Source organism: Tachypleus tridentatus, chromosome 10 (assembly GCF_004210375.1).
Source record: "Tachypleus tridentatus isolate NWPU-2018 chromosome 10, ASM421037v1, whole genome shotgun sequence".
Classification (NCBI taxonomy): domain Eukaryota; kingdom Metazoa; phylum Arthropoda; class Merostomata; order Xiphosura; family Limulidae; genus Tachypleus; species Tachypleus tridentatus.
This window is the reverse complement of record NC_134834.1, coordinates 14,722,070-14,744,690: the sequence shown is the minus strand read 5'-3', so window position 1 is coordinate 14,744,690 and position 22,621 is coordinate 14,722,070. Positions and strand designations below refer to the sequence as shown.

Below are 22,621 nucleotides of genomic sequence, written 5' to 3'. Positions count from 1 at the left end.
GAGTAACTTTCCGCGAAATTCAAAACAAAGAAAACAAGAACTGGTATAAGAATTTTTTACGTGTTTATTACAGAACAAAGAAATTCGTTTATAAAAGACTTTATTCGTATTAACCCTATTTATTTACACATTTTTTTACACACCTCATTAATACATGGGCAGCTTAACGCAATATTCTTACATACACATGGCTTTAAAACTGGCAGTTCCTTTCCTGTTTGAGAAATCACTATTATTCGAACAGTTTCGTTTATGGAAGGCAAAATGATCAAACGCGGACAGTAGAAATAGCACCACAGATGAGCTTCCCAGAGTAGTTTAACTTCATCAACGTAAAATAATACTTTGCACAAATTCATAAACAGTCAAAAGATTTTGTTAACAGTCTATTACCTGTTTAAATACAACACTCACAAAATATTTCACAGAATTCTACTAATAAATTATAAATATATATATATATATATATATAAAGAGAAATCATTTAATAATAATAAAAAATCACAAAACTATTACGTATTAAGCTAGAGTTGTCCTATCTTTGTTGTGCCTTAAAAAATTATATTCTACGTACTGCGTTAGGCAAAAAACAAACAAATGAAAATTGTTTAGGTACGGAAGTGTTAAATCTTACTCAAAATTCAGGTGAAAATATAAAACACATAAAAACATTTTTACCCGCCTTTATAAAAATATAAATAACGAAACGGGCGTTGGCGTGTCCAGTGCATTTATTTTAATATTAAAAACTTCGTTAAAATATCATGTTAAACTTCCTTAATAGGTTCCTCCAGCAAGGCTGAAACCAATTGTCCACCATCTTTGATTTAACAGTATCTTCCCGTACTTCCTGAAAAATGACAACTACCGTCCACCCCTTTATTATGATAGTATACGTCCTGTGACGTAACAATTAGTGCCAATCCCTTCTTCATTTTACGAACGAGCGACACATTTCGCTGTAACTTACACAAGAAAGGCTTGAGGTAGAAAGATAACATGTTAAACACAGTAATAATTTTATATTTCCTATGATTTAAGGGTTTATATTCCTGCGTTGTGTTGTTGTTTTAACATAGGATAATAAGCAATAAAATCCCCCTTCCTTGTACCTTCGGGACGGATGAATCTTTAAACAAGTAACACGATGTTCATGCCTAAATACTGTAAGTAGCAACTTCAATATTTCTTGTACAGGAAGGGAGCGCTCACGGAAACAATGGATGGGAAAGCTTGTCCACAGCTTTAAGCACATATCTAATTAATGTTATCAATATAATACACAGTATTTATTTTATAATATTTGAAATAATTGGAAACATTCATTTTACATTGTTAATGTTCATTTAAGTTTATTATTATTAAACCCTAGGCCTTTATTGACTTGGAAGATACTACTAGATTCACCCATGAGCTGGTAGAGACTAGAATGTTGTGAAGAGACACGAACTTATTGTTATTCCAACTGTTAACTTTTAAAACTAGAAGACATTTTCTCAAGTACCACGAAAAAGGAATTTTGAATAAACACTGGGGCCTTGGAATTCTTCATTACGTTAAAACAAGTTTTCATTTAAAATTAGCTAACAAAAAATTACTGCTTCTATCAAAATTCATCACAACAATATTAAAATTAATTACACAACCGTTAAAGTGAAAACAAAAACGAACCTCTGCAAAAAAAAAGGTTCAAAACCGTTACAGACAAGAATCACGTGTCACCAACACAACCTATGAATACGGGCTACCTTACCTGCATGTTTTTTTTTTATAAATAGGTAAAATAAATAATCGCCGTTCTTATAAAAAAAAACTTAGTTGCTAACACTGAAGACAGGGGGCACTAAGCTCGACTTTACTTGCATTTGGGTTGTTGGGGAGGAATTCTTCTAAGAATTTTCTTTCGTGCAATATTAAGTTCAACATGATTTAGCCATTAAAGTCTTGTCAACACTTAGAACTAGACTGGTAACGTTTGTTACATTAGTAAACGTGTTACGTATATAACATCCACTGACTACCTACTTGGTTACATGTCTGTGTTAGCACTCAATGGTAATATGGTTATAAACTCACCAACAGGTGACAACATGATTGTGTTTCTATTAACACAATATGGTTTAATGTTTATGTTGCTAATTATTTTATGTTGTATGGATTTTTTATGCAACCAGTTGTGGTTACTTAACCATTCCTAGATGCTCTGCCGTTACTAAAAGGGGGTCTATTGTTAATTTACGAATTTTATCCAAAGGGGTTATTATAAAATACAACCAGTCAGTTTTAACTCAACCTGAAGAAAATTTTGGTCACAAACTATAGAGCATTGCAGAGAAAACATGATAAAGTCCTGAATAACACTTATAAAAATTTTCCTCCATTCAGCCATCCATTTCAATTAAAAGAACTGAACCAAGCAAGATGCAAGTTTCATAATGTTTTGAAGTTTAATTGTATCCTGCTATAAATGTTTTATCAAAAAAACAAAAAATGCACACACACAAACTAAGCGTTTTTTTCATACAAACTCAGAATTCAAACCTCAATTTGTCAGGTACTTTCCATTTGTAACAGGTTGGATACTTTTCACCATTTTAATATGAAGTCAAATCATATTTAACAACTGCCAGCCTCAGCTGTTTTTCATGGTACTACTAACATGCCTCATGTGCTTTCAGAATTATCAAAACCAAATGTTCCATTTCATTTTAAATTTATTATTATTTATGGAATATTCCGACTTAAGCAGTGAACACTATAAAAACTTTACTGCATGAGAAGCTTTTCCTCTTCGAAGCAAATATTTCTTTTGTTTTAAAAGATCACAAGCACAAATGCTATAATTTAACAAGTTCTCAATGGGATGACTCATGATACTGGAGACAGAATTACCCAATGTAACCGAAACAACATTCATTTGGCACAGTATGTTCTTTTTTCTAAGGTCTTTCAAATAACAGAAATGGAGATGTAACAATTTTTTTTTCTTTTACACTTTCTTTCCCATTCCTGATTTAGAAACTGTTTAAATCTTAGAGAATTGGCATTTGACACAAACATTCACAAAAAAAGACAAGGACGCCCAAAAACGACAAACAATCAACAGGGGAACAAGTATTTAACACTAGATCACAGTTCCAATACAGCGGTTTCCTGATAACTGCTTGTTGCTAAAGTCAATCTCTACATCACTGTTAACTTCACTATCTTCTATTTCACACACATTAGCAGAAATATCAGAGCAAGAAGCATTGGTGGATGTGTAGCCTTCTACTGACATCGACAAATAGTCCAGTCCAGAGTTTCGAGGAAGATCTCTTACTCCGTCAACCATGAATCCTCTACCTCCTTGTGGTGGGAACCCGTAAGATAGGACATCATCCTCGGATTGGTTACCAGAAGTCAGCCTGTGACTACCGGGATGACTCCAAAGATGCTCATGGACTGGCAAATACTGGTTAGGATGGCAATTATATTTAAATGGCGAGGAAGGTGACCCATCTTCTCCATCAACAAACTCCATATCACTTAGTCCTAGAATGGCTTGAAGATGACCATCGTCCCCTTGGCTATCGTTACCTTCTGAATCACCCATAATGTCAGAGATGGGAATGTCTAAGTCTACACTCTCATCTACATCTGGCAGCCTAAGAAACTGGTTTTTGTTTTCACTAGGGAGTAATTCTATCTGACTATTCTGGCTGTTGGTATCTGCACTTTGTACACTAGATGAATCTGGTACCTCATTCATAGAGATCTCTGTGATGTTGTCAAGTGGTTTCTGAGCATTAGCCCAATCAGAGCAGTCCCAATGGTATCCTGAAGAACAGCAAAGAAAGTGAATAATCTATGAAGTGATATTGAATAAATAACCAACCAAAATATATTACATACTGAGTTCACACCAAACAATTAGTATGTTTAGTGGTTCAACAAAATGCCAAGAATATTATACAACACAAAGAAATCAGAATGAAAATTAAACATTCCTTAAACAGGACTTGAACACAGTGCCCTCTCTCCTCAAATCTAGTCAAATGGAGTTGTATTCTATTAAACAAACTATAAGGTTGTGTTTTCTGTCCAGATCAGTACAGTGTTCCTAACTGAATAATCAACTAGTGTCTACCAAAACGCTTGGGTAAAATTTTAAGAAAAGTTGTGAGTCACTACAATTTCAAGTCCATGAATGATTACTCTTCATTCTGAGAACAGAAATCTTGCAAAATATTGAATACTTGGAGATCATAATCCATTTTGAATTTTATAGTTTCTCTACATGAAACAGAATAAAACTGAATGTCATTAGAAAAAAAAATTAAGCAAATTAAACTTTTTCTAAAGCATCAAAAACAAAGCAATTGAACTTGTCCTCTCTTTTTAAATCATAAAAAAGTTGAAATTATAATACTGCTTACTAAAGTTAACAAATTCCATTTATAGCTTCCAAAAATATTACAAAACTATTCATTTAATATTGCAACTGAACTACTAAAATAATAATTAAAGTTAAAGACATGACAAAACTGTGTAACACAAGGTGCAAAAACATGCAGAACATTGCAGCTAATTAGGCTTAAGCCCTACAAGCTAAAGAAATCTGGCTACTGCAACTGCTTAAGAGCTACTGTTCACACAGTTTGTAAAAGTGCCACATTTCAAAAGTTCTTTGTTTAAATTGAACAGTAGCAAAAGTTTAGTCACTGAAAACAGAAAAATCCTAAGACAGGATTTTCATTTAATGAAATATTCACCATTTTTCATCTCGTTGGTCAACTGATTTTATTAATGTAATATCACTTGAAATAATGAGATGAAACCTAAAATGTGTGTTATCAAATTGTTATTAAACAGAAATATCATAAATGTATGTCACAGCAATGGCTGATGTAGGGAGGGTGGCTAGCTACTCTGCCCAAATCTACCACTGCATGGATAAAAATCTGTCTTTATTAGTCACAATGACTCAATAGTTTATGATATTCAAAAATACTAATGAACGTTTGGAAGTTTGGAAAATAACAAAACATAAAAGGTTAGAGTTGCTTATGATCATTTGAAAGATTGGTGTAAATTACAGTTTGGGAAACAAGTGTTGAAAAACAAAGACATATCTTTATAACTTTTGGATAATTCATGCTTTGTTCAGAAACTACTGTTTATCTTTGTAACTTTTGAATAACGTTTGTCTTGAATTGAAACTAATTTCATTTTGAGATTTGTGAACAGTATTCCAAAGCTCATTTAACAGTTGACAAAAGTGCAAATAACTGTTTGTCATAAAACATCGCATGTTTTTGCGAGTTGTTTTTGTTGTATCAAATACAAAAGTGAGCTTCCTTTATACTTGCAGCCATTAAACATTTAGTGCTTAGGGTATCTTGTTCAAAGACACCATTACAGAGAAAGAACAAACTATACATATAACACATATATACACTTTATTTGTTAATATTTAAGATGTTAGTGAAAGAGTGAGGTTGGTGCCAAGTTATCAGCGATGAAAGATAAAAGATCGAGTCTGATAGGGAAGAAAAATATTCATAATTCAACAGAGGAAGAAAACATTGCTAGACTCTACACATTCATGCAGCTGTGCTTTGCTGTGAAGTCTAGGTTAAAGAATTAATTTTAACGCAAAGTCGTCCATACTGAAAAAGCTTTTTTGGAAAACCTCTACCTTCTTTGGGATCCTTGCCTCTCTTCTCCCCTGGACGGTCTGGAGGGAACAGAACTATAGTTAGTAGTCCAAAACCTACTTCAAACAGTAAAATAACTAAACAGGAGAGTAATAAAACCACCACCAGGTCCAAGAAATTATATAATTAGATGCAGCTTCAGAATAAACCAAGAAAAACAGAACAAAAATGTAGATTTTGTCTTCAAAGGAGATCCTTTACCTAAGAGCTACTGATAATGTAACAACTAATTAATTTAATGTAGCATTTTCAGTAAATCTTGCAGAAGTTTTCCATTTATAAATACATTAACATTTCGAGTCGATGCCATGGAAACACTTAAGAAAATTGAAAGTTCATATCCTTATGAGCAAGCTTGGTAATAATGCAACAAACGTACTGATTTTGTTTTTTAAATACTGAATTCACAAATTTCAAAAAAAAAGTTGAAAAACATTGACATCACTCACATCAGGGTCGTATTTATGTGATAATTAACGTAATTAACTTGTATTCAAAGCCGTGATTTACATACAGTGTGCTAATAATAAAAAACAACATCGAGCACAAAAGGTCTTGTGGAAGTTTGTGCTTCGTTTAATTCTGCTATTCAGATATAATCAAGAACAAAGATGGATTCAGACGTTCTGGTGTCTTCACTCTTTTTTAACTTACTAGTTAAAAACAGGAATTCAAAAGACACTTTAATAGGTATGCCATTGTACTATGTACCTTATTTTATAACTTGTATGTAATTAACTTTTATTCAAATACTGTCAAACCATAAAGAGGTCATGAGAAACAGATCTGGCATTATATTGGTTTTTATATTGCTTAAAATACTGAAAAAAACAAAGTCATAATTACAACTAGTTCACAAAGGCTGGTATGTTAGAAAAAATGTATGGAAACCTGTTAGCAATTCTGAAACTGTATAAGTTCTGTGAAGTGTCTTATAACAGAAGAATAATTCTTACTTCAACAGACATTCAAAATATCACAATAACAACTCAAATGCAAAATAAATCTTACACTACTACTAGTTCGAGTAAGTCTGTTCATTCTCCCCCAAAAACAAACAAAAAATTCAAGCATTACATAGTTAAGAAAACCACAGCAAACTCATGCTAAGCTGTACAGAATAACCTCAGCCTTGGCAACAACACTACTTTTCTTATCTTTAGAGGGTGGGCATTTTTCAGGTTTTTTTTTACATAAATTAATTCATACACCATTTGCAACTGCAAAGCTAACAAGGTTCCCTAAGAGAAACATTCTGTTAGTCAGCTGTCTGGGGCCAAACTGGTTTTGTCTACCCCACAAGACAGGGGTAGGAAATGCTTACCCCGCTACGGACAAAGACGTGGGGGAGGGAGTGGCGTGACTGAAGACTGATGAGGACTTTGTCCCACTTGTTCAACTGAAATTCAATATATAATACAAGCTAAAACAACTTAAAGTTTGAATCTTTTACTACATTGGTAGATAATTATTATTATACTAGTGTAACTACAAATTTTTCAAGTTTTTGTTTACCCAAAACTCGTACCATCCTCGATCATAATAAACAAGTCACATTCTAACTACATTAAATTTATAGTATTTTTCATGTTATATCACACCCAAATAATTATATTATCCATGCTAAATTAAGACAAGTACAGTGTACCATTCTGGGATTTGATGCAAAATAATATAAATTAGAATGAGTCCTAGCTAGGTTGTACAACACAGAAATGTTAACCCTGACATGTAAAACTATATTATGCTAAAATTTTAAGCCTTACACCACATTCTAGTTGAATCTTGGTACACCAGTACATCAAATACTAGACGGTTTATATTGAATTAGGACTTTAAGCCCTATATCCACAGCCAAAATTAGTTATTGTCTATAGTTTGTTGTCTTTAATAAAGTATTATAGTTAACACAATAACTCACATTAAAATATTTTTTAGCCTAACTAGAATGATAAAAGATGTATTACCTGGTATTCCAGGAAAATGAAATTATGACAGAATGATTCTAAAATTACTAGTGGGGTCCAGATGGACTCCACTGACATTTTTATTTACATATTTCAAAGCTATTTCTGGATCCGTAACACTGTTGGTTACAGCAGCACTCTCATGCCCTTCTACTCTACAGAATAAGTGTGAGACTTGTATATTTGTTGATAACTTAATAAAATAAAATATCTTCCAAATTTCATCATGTCCCTGGAGGGGACTTTGTCTCACAGTTGGGGAAATGCTGGGTTACTGGATACATAGTGAGGTAAGAAAATGTAAACGTGAATATTCCATTAACTGTAACTGTGTAGTCCTAGGTATATTTTACACTAAATTCCTTAATCAGTTCCATAAAGATACAAAACAAAGTTTCTCTACATCTGGACCCTACTGGCAGTAAATGGTACTACAATGAGTAAGTAATTTGAAGGTTGGAAAGCAATAAGGATTAACTTCATTAAGTCATTACTTTTAGTTCTACATAACTTAATCTACATTTAAAGTTCTTTTGTAACACAGACCTTACAGTTCTACCCTGAACATTATATCTGAAGACCTGTTCTAATGAAATGCTAAATGTAGAATAATAACCAATACTTCTACAAAAGTAAATAAAATATCTCCAGAATATACAAGAATAATAATAGGCAATGCTTTATTCAAAGAATAGAAACTTAAATATTAAGAAACAATGTTTAAAAAACATCCAATATGTGGTAGTGAAAACCCTAAATAACACCTGACAATAATCTAAAGAAATACGCTAATAAAATTATACATCTTATGTTGTTAGACCCTTCAGAAAGAATAACACTGGAGGCTTTAGAAGCCATGTTGTATTTCAAACGTATGTAGCCTTCTCAGAATGGAATAGTTTACACAATTCACACACTTTGTATTCCAGTTAAAGTGTCTTCTGTAATGGGAATATAACACTTTTAAGTTAGAATTTCCCATGATCAAAAGGCTTTCTTGTTCTTTCAATAGCAGGTAAATCTTTGTCAGTGCTACAAAGAAATGATAATATGAAGTAATGAGATGAGAACCATATTTCAATAACTAAAACTACCATGATATGGGGTTTGCTGGGCACCATTACCATTCTTTTCATTACACATGTAATTAATACCACTTTTCATTTCTTCTTTATAACGACCTCGATTCCATCTAGTTCGAGGTTGGTTGGTAGTTTTCTAAGTCAAAAATTTTTACACCCAGGTGGTAGTCATAAAAGAAGAGAATGTTCAGAGACAGGGATTTGAACTCTTGACCCTTAGGTTGAGAGTTCAGCACCCTAACCACCAGGCCATGCCAGGTCCATCCTTTTTTAATTTTCACTGGTATACAAAATATGGACTGAGTTGAAATTTTGTCTGTTAGCATGTCTGTATACCTAATACTTTATAAATGTCTTTAAACTTGGATATTTTGTACAAGAAGGTAATTAAACACCTTAACTGTGCTGCAAAAATTTATAAATTTGGAAAACACATTAAACATAAATTAAACTTTAGATAAGAAATGTTTTTTTATTTCTTTTTAACCATTCATTACCAGTTTTAATATCAGAACTCAATTACCGTGAATGCAATATGAAGTATAGGCCTTAGTAGTGACAAAATCAACAAGGGTTAAAGATATATATTTTCATGGTGATAATACCAAATGTAACAAAATAAACATACAGGCATTATATGCACAACTGTAACGTTCAAATTTAATAAGTAACAAGAAGAATTTGAATACTGAGAGTTCAATAACTGCTTTACATAAAGCCTTCTGTAAATCATAAAGAGATAATTACAAAACACATTAAAAACAGGCAATCAAGTACGTCAAACTCAAGACAAAACCTCCGTTATTTAAGTAAGATTAGCTCACCGGACAGATCATCCACTGAACTTAGTTCTGAAGGGACTCCAAGACTTGAAGGACCTCTAGATGGTATAACTGGATTGACCATGGGAAGTGGGGGAAGAGCCACAACCTTTTGAGGTTTCAGGTCTGTTGATACAAAAAGGGAACCAATGATGACCACAGCATCCATTTGAGAAGAATACAAAAAACAACTTGGAAAATATTAATGAAATCCTTACAGCAACAAAAGGAGCTAAATGGTTAATAGAAATGTATATTTAGTTTATTTATCCATCTCTCAAAAACAGAGAAAACTTATCAGTTGCATTCTGATTTATACATAGAAAGTAGTCGAGTTCTTTCATACTTTTCGTGATTGATGTAGCAGTTGTAAAGAGAAAAAACAATCAAATGTTAAATGTACGACTAACATAATAACACAAATAATTTATTCATACTGACTGAATAAGAGTTTTGGAAAGGACATTCTAATCACACATTCTTGTGAGCTGTTGCTTGCTAAGCTGAAGAGTTTGATAGCAGAGTTTATTGTCCAAACTGCAAATACTTTCCCTGATGCATTTGTTATTGTTCTGAAATCAGAGGTGTCTAAAAATAGCATTTTAGATCTTTTGTCTCCTACAAGTCACTGTCTAAGAGCCTTTCATTCAGTACCAGAATTCATAAGAGACAAACATTTATCTACACATATATATATTTATATATGCAACATAAGACCTTAAATGTTATATTTAAATTATCCTAAAATGAAAAAGTTAGGGAATATAGGGAAAAACATTTATATTTAAATGATATTTGTTACAGATGAAGGGTTTATATATTGGTTTTTCTAATACTTCATTATCACCTGCTTGCTATTTAGCTTATCCTGTCGAAACTTAAGACAAAATATCACTGAAATCACCACTAAAAAATTACATCATCTGATTAGCAACACCAAAACGAGTCAATCATAAATTTATATTTTTTTATTAGAAGGATTATATATAAAACAATGCTGGAAATTTCTAATAGCAAATGTACCCAACTGGTACTAATAAATCAATGCATCCACATCAATACAAGGGTTAATTTTTTAAAATCTGATTTATGTAGGTAGCTTGTCTTGACCAAGAGGTAATGATAAATAGTGTCCTTGTAGAACTGAGAACAGTTAGAAAAACAAGTGCATTTTACAAGCCTCATTGCACAAAAAATCCAGTAGTTCTACTGTCTGTTTCTAGTTATTACTAGAAACCACGTCGTCACGACGTGATTGTAAAGGACAAGAAAGGTAAATAACATGTTAAAATTTAACTATACATGAAAAGGAAAATATCTAAAACTGGGAATCTAATTAAATCAAAATATTTTAAAACATTTTATAAAAAGTTAAAAACTATGTAATGTTTTCCCGTTTCCTAATTTTAATTATTTCATTGCAGTGTATGTTGACGATAGGAGCATCAGTAATGTGGCAGAGAAAAGGAAAAGGTAAAATAAAAAAATCTAGCATCAGTAATGTGGCAGAGAAAAGGAAAAGGTAAAATAAAAAAATCTAGCATCAGTAATGTGGCAGAGAAAAGGAAAAGGTAAAATAAAAAAATCTAGCATCAGTAATGTGGCAGAGAAAAGGAAAAGGTAAAATAAAAAATATAGCATCAGTAATGTGGCAGAGAAAAGGAAAAGGTAAAATAAAAAATATAGCATTAGTAATGTGGCAGAGAAAAGGAAAAGGTAAAATAAAAAAATCTGTCAAAAACTTGTGATATTCATTCAGGAGGTTCTAAAGTTTATGCAAATGAGACATAGCAGCTATAAGATCATAAAAATCATCTTTCACTCGAACTACGTTAATACTAATTGCAAATAACTACTCTAAATCAATAACATTTTTATCAGAAAGACTTAATTAGAATAACGTCTTTTTTTGTGCACAAGACACTTACAAACTTTAACAAAATCTTACAAGACTTTGTGAGGAATGCACAGAGTTAGCTTATTTTTGTTGCATAAACATCCTTCCCTAGCCGAGCAAACGGCAAGCACGTCCACCCGTGCTTAAAGGGTTAATTTAATATAAACGTTTGTTAGAGCACTTAACTAAGAACGTATTACACATTTTTACTTATAACTTTGTCTCTCTTTATATATAACATGAAAACAGTTTCTTTGCCATTTTTCTTTATCTTAATTAGAAAGGGTATTACAAGAAACATGAACTAATAAATGTGCATTCACCATTTTGAATTTTATTCTGATACATTTTGTCTTTGGATCTCTCCCTGTCATGTTCCCATCCTTCTTTGACAATGGAATCAGAGTCAGATGCAGAGTTGGACGGTGGTGGAGGGGACAGTGTAGGTGCTACGCTGACAATTGGCTTGTTGATGTTCTGCAGCAATTCATTACTGTAGCGAGGGATGCTCTCCAAGTCATCGGCAGCACTGCCATAGCTGCGAACTGTGTCGAAGTTATTCATCGTACTCAGAGATTCTTGAGTGCTGGGAGTGTAAGAAGCTGGACGTGGAGGTATTGCAGGTCTTATGAACGGTGTTACTTCCAAATTGCTCACTTTACTCATTCTGTTGAAGTTGTCCTTATCTACCGCATTCTTCAACATGATTTCACTGGCCGAATCTTCCTGTGTGGCATTGTTCTGAGGCCTTCGATGTCGTTTACGGTGGTAGATGCGACAGCAGCAGACAATTATTATGACAGCAATGATAATAAAAGTTAGCACTACAGCAATACCAATGATTTCTTCTTTGGTAATGTTCATGCTAGTTGATGTAATAGAGGTGGTAAAACGAGATTCTGTACAAAGAGGTCCTGTCATGTTTGGTTGACAATGACATCGAAAGCTTCCCTGGAAGTTAATGCACGTTGAACCAACAGCACAAGGTGTTGTTTGACACTCATCTATGTCAAACTCACAGAAGTTGCCATGGAAACCATGACACTTGCAACTAGGTCCAGAAACACCTTCTTCGCATATGCCACCGTTTTGGCAAGGATTAGGGTTACAGTAACGTCCATAACTACATCGTTTCCCAGTGAGACCTGGTGTGCACTCGCATCGAAAATCGTTGTTATTATTGTAGCAGGTGCCGCCATAGAGACAAGGATTTGAGGCACAAGGATTACTGTCAAACTCACAACGAGGCCCGGAGAAACGATGTGGACATTGGCAAGAAAACAGCTGCCCCAAATCCTTACACGTTCCACCATTGAGACAAGGCTGACTACCACAAACTCCTGGGTCCATCAAAGCACCACAGAAATATTCCACACGAAAAAACCTATAACATCAAAACAACATGTGTTATCAGTCTTAAAAATAAAGAGGATTCCCATTATTGGCAATAAATTAAATTAAAAATACCAGAAAATTTTTTTCCATTTTGTATAAACATGACTGAGCTTTAACCTGTTTACATTTGTGGATTTTTTGTCATCAGAAAACTGTAATACTGTTAAAACTATTTTTCTCATTATTAGTTAACTTAAAACATTCTTATTTTTGTATTTAAGACAAAAATGCTAAGATTATCCGCTACTCTCCCTAATTTTGAACTACTGACCAGAGGAAAGCAGCTGGTCATAGCACCCTACCATCCACAGTAAAGGATTGATTGTCACTTTTATGATGCACACCCACAGCTTAAATGAAGTGGAATATATTGTGGCCTTGTGCAGGATTGAGGCTGGTTTATCTGATCCGAAAATCAGAGCTCATCCTTAAGACAAACCATGGTTTAAAAACCTTTGATAATTTTGCATTGACACCAGTCAAGCGTTTCTGTTATTTTACATAAAAAAATATTCCTTTCATAAAAATAAACTACAGTTAAAAATTGTAGTTACTCGTGTGCTCATTAGAAAAAATAAGTTTTTGAATTACAACACAGTTATTTCTGCTTTATCCTGAAGGCTTTTAAAATAACTTTACTCCTACCTTCTTAATGTAGCAACAGAACTGCTCATCGAAGAGACAAGAGGAAGAGGTATTCCTGCCACCTGAATGTCGTCCATACATCCGATGAAGCCCATTCTTACATCATCAAGAGTCAAGGTGTGTACCTCACCTCCAAAATAGATATCATTTCCTTCCAAGTTCAGCAGTTCGTGTACGCCTGGGGCCTTCCCCGATATTCTAAACTGACCATCAACAAAAACTTCTGCCATATTGTCATGTCGGTCTAATTTTACCTCGTGCCACAATCCATCATTCACTCTTATATCTGGTACCTGAAGTATTCCTTCTCCACTGCCTAAATCAAATCGGTACTGGATGAAACCATCTACCATCTGCGAAATAAAGAAAACAAGTACTGCGTGAAGCATCTGTCTGAAAAATATTTTCAAATTTATATGAAACAAGAATAAGCTACTTGTTTATTTCTTTATATATATATACATATTTTTCTTAAACATTTTTTACATCAATCACTTTGGTTTTTATTCATGAGTATAATATAATTAATGACAGCTTTTTATATCTTTGGCAAGTTCAATACGTAGGTTTGCTTTATATTATTTATAATCATAGAAACATTAAACGAACAACATAAAAACAATACGCAAGTAGAAAAAAAAGATAGTCATCAAAGTGACTTTTCTGACCCCAGAGGTGTCCTCAGATGACATGAGGTTAACTTCATACACTTAAGGATCACTTAACATGAATAAACTAAAACCACATACAGGAAATCACTTCTTAAAAGGCTCAAATTCAACTTTTATACTACACACAGAGCACTAAATCATTTTGCCACATTATGCTCATGGAAGTTTCTTGAGTACTGTATTTTAATATTCTTGAACTTCCACTGCTGAGATATTTTGATATGTCCAGTAATAATGTATAAAGATTAATAAAAACTACTATGAACCCTCAAACATGTTGGATTTAGCAAGATGTTAAATGATAAGAAAATTTTGCTTCACCCCACCTTAAAAATTAATACGATAAAAAAGTGGCTTCACCTGCTGACAGAAAAAAAAAGTGTCGTTTTTTTTTTTTGGCTTTGTTGACTTCAGATTTCTCCACAAACTTTAACTTTTACTTTCTATGTATTTCAATAAAGTTCTATTTGAATACAAACTTTGATACAGACTTTTATTTTAGTCACAGATCTTACAAATTCATAAGATTATTGTATTTATAACAAATAATCTAAACAAAACACTGTTAGAAAGGTTACTGAATAATTACAAGGAGATTTCATACCTCAAGTATACTGTAATCTCTCATTCCAGCAGCATACATCAGATTTCCAGTTGCCAATTTTGTTCTTATCCGTAAAACCACGCTTAAGTGTCGATTTATGAGAATGTTTAGTTCATAATGAGCATAGCTCTTTCCACTGAAGAAAACTGGATGCTTTTCTGTGACAAAAAACAATAAATATTTTACAAGTATAAGAAGTTGATATCAAAGTATTTCAGGTCTTACACACACACACACATTTATTTTATGAAACTTGGAAAAATATAAAGTTCAACGAACACTCAAGATATGAGATTGTGTGTTTAACAACAGAACAATGTAAAAGACATTTTTGATAGTCATATGAGTATTCCAATAACAGTTATTGTTTTCAAATGATGAATACACCAAATAAACTACAGGTTTCTTTAGTTTCATTTATAAATTGTCTTTGATAAAACTTCAAAAACATTTCCAACAAAAGCCCATGCTACTGTGTACAACCTTCTGAAGAAACCTGATACAAAACAATAACATTTTATCAAAAAAATTTTTGTCATTAGAAAATGTCTTTTAGCTCCTAATTTTCACTTAAACGTTTAAAAAAATGTTATTGAATGTTTTTTTTTAAATATGCAACAGATAAGTAAAAAGTATGTTCAAAAGATTTAAATATACAATACAAAAACTGCCATCATTTTGTTAAGTATTTACTTATAGACCACAAAATTTCACCTGTTCAAACAACAGAAAATGCTCAAAATTCAGTTAAAACATTTTTAGAGATATATATTTTTATATAAACTTTCTGATATACACTTAATAACGTTTATGCAATTAGATTAAAATTTAAAAAAGGCATTTTTCTTAGAAATTTATAATAAATCTTATATAAGAAAAAGAATAAATCACAAAATATTTTAAAGTAATGCTTCAAATTTAGAGAACAACATCAATAGCCAAACACATGTGACAGAAGAGATATATTGTCACAAAATATAAATAAATGATAATAGCAATCCTTTTTTATTTCTGTCTGATTCATATTAATGTACAAAGCAATATGCAAATGTGTCTGGAATAAGTCCAGTGTACTATCCTATATTGGAGAAAAAACGTTGCATATAATTCCACGAAATGTTGTGCAGTTTAAGGCAAACATAAAAGTTTGTGTAACACAAAATCAGATGCGTTACTAAACTATTTGCACTCGAGATATATCTGAAAGTTGCCGACGTTGGTTCGACTCAAACTACGACAATTTGGAGCTGGTGTCTGTGTGAAGAATAAAAAGTTTTATCCATTGTATGACCTCTAGAGTGTCCAAAAGGTATATCTACAGTTTATCAGCATCCCTGTGTATAGTGTCCAATATTTACTGTTACTAACTTTACTGAATTTAGGGTAAAATGAATATTCAATAATAAATAATGCTATGTTGAATGACATGCTGCATGTTCCTCTCACATTATTGTACTCAAATAAAACTTCATGTAAAAAATATTTTCTTGAAAAAGTTTTAATGAAAACCAGGAGCATTGGACCTTCTTGAATTATTAGTTACATGCTTTAGCTCTGTACTTTGAGAAAACCCAAAATGTTGCTTAATAATTACCATTCTGGTTACAAAAAAGTACAAAAACTGTTATCTAATTGAATTTTTTGAGAAAATATTATCTGACTTCTTAGAAAGGTCTGCCCTTACATTATAGACATAACACTGAACATTAAAGATTTGCATAGTAAGTACAAAAATGCTAAGGTAATTTAAAAACGTGATGAAAATTAACCAAGATACTATTTTTTTACAACTTACCAAAACAATCATTTGAGGTCCATACATTAACGTTATTTGGTCATCTTAATCTTCTCACAGATATACCTATCTTCATTTAAGATACAAATGTATTTTCTAAAGGTCCCAGCTGTCAAAAGAATTTCTCGATATGGGATTGACTGAAATTATACTTGATAAGTAACATATCTTACTGACCTTCATAACAGGCAAGACCTTGACAAGGAATCCCTTTTTCTAGATCACAGAAGGTTCCCATTTTTCCCTCTGGACACCTGCAGGTGTAACCCAATGGAGAGCCATCTGGTGTACAAACACGGTATTGTGGACATGGTCTACGAGCACATTCGTTCACTTCCCGATCACAGCGTTCTCCTAGTCGAAAAAAACACAAAAAAGCATTGTGGTGCTGTGTTCTTTTAACCTAACCAACAAAGAGCATTTTAGTTTCAGAGGTCACTGCTTATTCATTCAGACAATCAAGGATATTACATGAAAGCAATATTGAATACATAACTTATGCAACAATTACACCTGATATAAAGTTACAGTGAAATGGTATATATCATATCTACATTGTGGCATTTTATAAATTATGTGATACCACTGAAAACGGATCACTTCTGATGTGAAAATAATAAGATGCTGAGATCATACAGATTTGGACACTACAGCCTTACGACAGAACCTTTTGCAATTAAAACTATGCTGCAGGCCTATTGCCAGTAGATAAAACAGCGTTTCTCAACCAATCTGATCTCAGAGCCTGGTTCACTACCTCCTTAAACTGTCGAGAATAACTATAATGGAAGAAAAAAAATAACACTTATAATTTATATGTGAATATTCTCTGAGAGTTTTTGTTTCTGAGAAACCTCACGGATCGTCAAAGTGGTCGTTGTAACTGACCGTTGCAGGTCCATGGACCAGCGGTTGAGAAACACCTAGACTGAGATGACTGGACAAAATGAATATAGAAATAATAGTTTTAATATAATGTACCCAAATTATTTATTTTATGAAAACTGGATTTATTATTCTATTTAAATTCAGCATACATTTTCCTTATTAACAGAAGATCTTCTGGAGAAATATGACATTTAACTTTCAAGATAATGAAAATTTGTAAACAAAACAACAGTTATCCATCAATTTAAAGCAATGCATTTGATGGTCAACATTCAATAGAGTATAACATAACAGAGTGCGTCACTTTCATCACTCCTTTAGAATAAGCATATGTTTTAACAAACAAGATGGAAAACTTTTATAAAATATAACAACATAATGATGAACTATAAATAACATACACGGTAACAATATATTTATGGTATTTAGTAACTGAAATACAAGAAATAAGTTATATAAATTCTTAATTAGAACAAAAACTATTTATTGCTTGAAATTAAATAAACAACCCTCCAAATATTGTACCTCATGACTCTGGGTAAAAAATACAAAATACAACAGTCATAACTGAAAATAATAATAATGGTTTATACAGGCACAAAGGAGAACAAGTGGTTAATGTCTTGTGAGACCTTCCCAGAAAAGCTGAATTTTTCCATTTTTGAAAGACTAGTACGTATGCTACATTTAAAATTATGTTACACTTCTGTTTAACACTGAGAAGCAATCACTGTGAGTTATAAAGAGTGAGACATGGATATGAATAGCATATGAAGTCACGTTTGTTGTGCACAAAAACAGTAACTTGGATCTCAAAATTTTATGTTAGGTTGAGACAGATACAGCTCTCTCTGACTTCTCAATTGAAAGTTCTTAACCTGAAATGGATGAATAAATGTTGAATCTGGAACACAAATTGATTCAGAAAACAATTATTTTAATAAGATGTTAGTCTGTTTTTATCAATGGAGAAATCAACCACAAGATGGAAAAAAAAACATTTTAATGACAAAACTCTCTCTCATACAACTCACAGTAATACAATTAAAAGAATCTGTACTTTGTTTACATGTTTTACATACAACTCACAGTAATACAATTAAAAGAATCTCTACTCCGCCTACCTGTTATACATACAACTCATAGTAACACAATTAAAAGAATCTGTACTTTGTTTACATGTTTTACATACAACTCACAGTAATACAATTAAAAGAATCTCTACTCTGCTTACCTGTTTTATATACAACTGACAGTAATACAATTAAAAGAATCTCTACTCTGCTTACCTGTTTTATATACAACTGACAGTAGTACAATTAAAAGAATCTCTACTCTGCTCACCTGTTTTACATACAACTGACAGTAATACAATTAAAAGAATCTCTACTCTGCTTACCTGTTTTATATACAACTGACAGTAATACAATTAAAAGAATCTCTACTCTGCTTACCTGTTTTATATACAACTGACAGTAGTACAATTAAAAGAATCTCTACTCTGCTCACCTGTTTTATATACAACTGACAGTAATACAATTAAAAGAATCTCTACTCTGCTTACCTGTTTTACATACAACTCACAGTAGTACAATTAAAAGAATCTCTACTCTGCTTACCTGTTTTATATACAACTGACAGTAATACAATTAAAAGAATCTCTACTCTGCTTACCTGTTTTATATACAACTGACAGTAATACAATTAAAAAAATCTCTACTCTGCTTACCTGTTTTATATACAACTGACAGTAATACAATTAAAAGAATCTCTACTCTGCTCACCTGTTTTATATACAACTGACAGTAATACAATTAAAAGAATCTCTACTCTGCTTACCTGTTTTACATACAACTCACAGTAGTACAATTAAAAGAATCTCTACTCTGCTTACCTGTTTTATATACAACTGACAGTAATACAATTAAAAGAATCTATACTTTGTTTACATGTTTTACATACAACCCACAGTAATACAATTAAAAGAATCTCTACTCTGCTTACCTGTTTTACATACAACTCACAGTAATACAATTAAAAGAATCTACTCTGCTTACCTGTTTTATATACAACTGACAGTAGTACAATTAAAAGAATCTCTACTCTGCTTACCTGTTTTACATACAACTCACAGTAACACAATTAAAAGAATCTCTACTCTGCTTACCTGTTTTATATACAACTGACAGTAATACAATTAAAAGAATCTCTACTCTGCTTACCTGTTTTACATACAACTGACAGTAATACAATTAAAAGAATCTCTACTCTGCTTACCTGTTTTACATACAACTCACAGTAACACAATTAAAAGAATCTCTACTCTGCTTACCTGTTTTATATACAACTGACAGTAATACAATTAAAAGAATCTCTACTCTGCTTACCTGTTTTACATACAACTGACAGTAATACAATTAAAAGAATCTCTACTCTGCTTACCTGTTTTATATACAACTCACAGTAACACAATTAAAAGAATCTCTACTCTGCTTACCTGTTTTATATACAACTCACAGTAACACAATTAAAAGAATCTCTACTCTGCTTACCTGTTTTATATACAACTGACAGTAATACAATTAAAAGAATCTCTACTCTGCTTACCTGTTTTACATACAACTGACAGTAGTACAATTAAAAGAATCTCTACTCTGCTCACCTGTTTTATATACAACTGACAGTAGTACAATTAAAAGAATCTCTACTCTGCTCACCTGTTTTATATACAACTCACAGTAATACAATTAAAAGAATCTCTACTCTGCTCACCTGTTTTATATACAACTGACAGTAGTACAATTAAAAGAATCTCTACTCTGCTCACCTGTTTTATATACAACTGACAGTAGTACAATTAAAAGAATCTCTACTCTGCTTACCTGTTATATACAACTGACAGTAGTACAATTAAAAGAATCTCTACTCTGCTTACCTGTTTTATATACAACTGACAGTAGTACAATTAAAAGAATCTCTACTCTGCTCACCTGTTTTATATACAACTGACAGTAGTACAATTAAAAGAATCTCTACTCTGCTCACCTGTTTTATATACAACTGACAGTAGTACAATTAAAAGAATCTCTACTCCGCTTACCTGTTTTATATACAACTGACAGTAGTACAATTAAAAGAATCTCTACTCTGCTCACCTGTTTTATATACAACTGACAGTAGTACAATTAAAAGAATCTCTACTCTGCTCACCTGTTTTATATACAACTGACAGTAATACAATTAAAAGAATCTCTACTCTGCTCACCTGTTTTATATACAACTGACAGTAGTACAATTAAAAGAATCTCTACTCTGCTCACCTGTTTTATATACAACTGACAGTAGTACAATTAAAAGAATCTCTACTCTGCTCACCTGTTTTATATACAACTGACAGTAGTACAATTAAAAGAATCTCTACTCTGCTTACCTGTTTTATATACAACTGACAGTAGTACAATTAAAAGAATCTCTACTCTGCTCACCTGTTTTATATACAACTGACAGTAGTACAATTAAAAGAATCTCTACTCTGCTCACCTGTTTTATATACAACTGACAGTAGTACAATTAAAAGAATCTCTACTCTGCTCACCTGTTTTATATACAACTGACAGTAGTACAATTAAAAGAATCTCTACTCTGCTTACCTGTTTTATATACAACTGACAGTAGTACAATTAAAAGAATCTCTACTCTGCTTACCTGTTTTATATACAACTGACAGTAGTACAATTAAAAGAATCTCTACTCTGCTTACCTGTTTTATATACAACTGACAGTAGTACAATTAAAAGAATCTCTACTCTGCTCACCTGTTTTATATACAACTGACAGTAGTACAATTAAAAGAATCTCTACTCCGCTTACCTGTTTTATATACAACTGACAGTAGTACAATTAAAAGAATCTCTACTCTGCTCACCTGTTTTATATACCACTGACAGTAGTACAATTAAAAGAATCTCTACTCTGCTCACCTGTTTTATATACAACTGACAGTAGTACAATTAAAAGAATCTCTACTCTGCTCACCTGTTTTATATACAACTGACAGTAATACAATTAAAAGAATCTCTACTCTGCTTACCTGTTTTATATACAACTGACAGTAATACAATTAAAAGAATCTCTACTCTGCTTACCTGTTTTACATACAACTGACAGTAATACAATTAAAAGAATCTCTACTCTGCTTACCTGTTTTACATACAACTGACAGTAATACAATTAAAAGAATCTCTACTCTGCTTACCTGTTTTACATACAACTCACAGTAGTACAATTAAAAGAATCTCTACTCTGCTTACCTGTTTTATATACAACTCACAGTAACACAATTAAAAGAATCTCTACTCTGCTTACCTGTTTTATATACAACTGACAGTAATACAATTAAAAGAATCTCTACTCTGCTTACCTGTTTTACATACAACTGACAGTAATACAATTAAAAGAATCTCTACTCTGCTTACCTGTTTTACATACAACTCACAGTAGTACAATTAAAAGAATCTCTACTCTGCTTACCTGTTTTATATACAACTGACAGTAATACAATTAAAAGAATCTCTACTCTGCTTACCTGTTTTATATACAACTGACAGTAATACAATTAAAAAAATCTCTACTCTGCTTACCTGTTTTATATACAACTGACAGTAGTACAATTAAAAGAATCTCTACTCTGCTCACCTGTTTTACATACAACTGACAGTAATACAATTAAAAGAATCTCTACTCTGCTCACCTGTTTTATATACAACTGACAGTAATACAATTAAAAGAATCTCTACTCTGCTTACCTGTTTTACATACAACTCACAGTAGTACAATTAAAAGAATCTACTCTGCTTACCTGTTTTACATACAACTCACAGTAATACAATTAAAAGAATCTACTCTGCTTACCTGTTTTACATACAACTCACAGAAATACAATTAAAAGAATCTCTACTCTGCTTACCTGTTTTACATACAACTCACAGTAATACAATTAAAAGAATCTCTACTCTGCTTACCTGTTTTATATACAACTGACAGTAATACAATTAAAAGAATCTCTACTCTGCTTACCTGTTTTACATACAACTGACAGTAATACAATTAAAAGAATCTCTACTCTGCTTACCTGTTTTACATACAACTGACAGTAAT

At 32.2% G+C, this 22,621-nt stretch overlaps 1 protein-coding gene across 7 annotated transcripts in view; it reads right to left on the bottom strand.

Moving 5' to 3' along the window:
- Positions 1-83: 83 nt before the first annotated feature.
- The window catches only part of LOC143228768 (fat-like cadherin-related tumor suppressor homolog), a 218,393-nt gene continuing 195,855 nt past the window's right edge, over positions 84-22,621 (bottom strand). For 5 of the 7 annotated variants that reach the window (XM_076460098.1, XM_076460097.1, XM_076460100.1 and 2 more), the window contains 7 exons: positions 16,754-16,930; positions 14,782-14,939; positions 13,507-13,859; positions 11,790-12,850; positions 9,573-9,695; positions 5,681-5,719; positions 84-3,819 (listed from right to left, as the gene is read on the bottom strand). In XM_076460098.1, coding sequence (XP_076316213.1) covers positions 3,125-3,819; positions 5,681-5,719; positions 9,573-9,695; positions 11,790-12,850; positions 13,507-13,859; positions 14,782-14,939; positions 16,754-16,930 — 2,606 coding nt within the window. In that variant the 3' untranslated portion in view covers positions 84-3,124. Of the gene's footprint in view, positions 3,820-5,680; positions 5,720-7,023; positions 7,099-9,572; positions 9,696-11,789; positions 12,851-13,506; positions 13,860-14,781; positions 14,940-16,753; positions 16,931-22,621 lie in introns of all 7 variants that reach the window. The other 2 variants (XM_076460102.1, XM_076460101.1) reach the window with 2 other exon arrangements.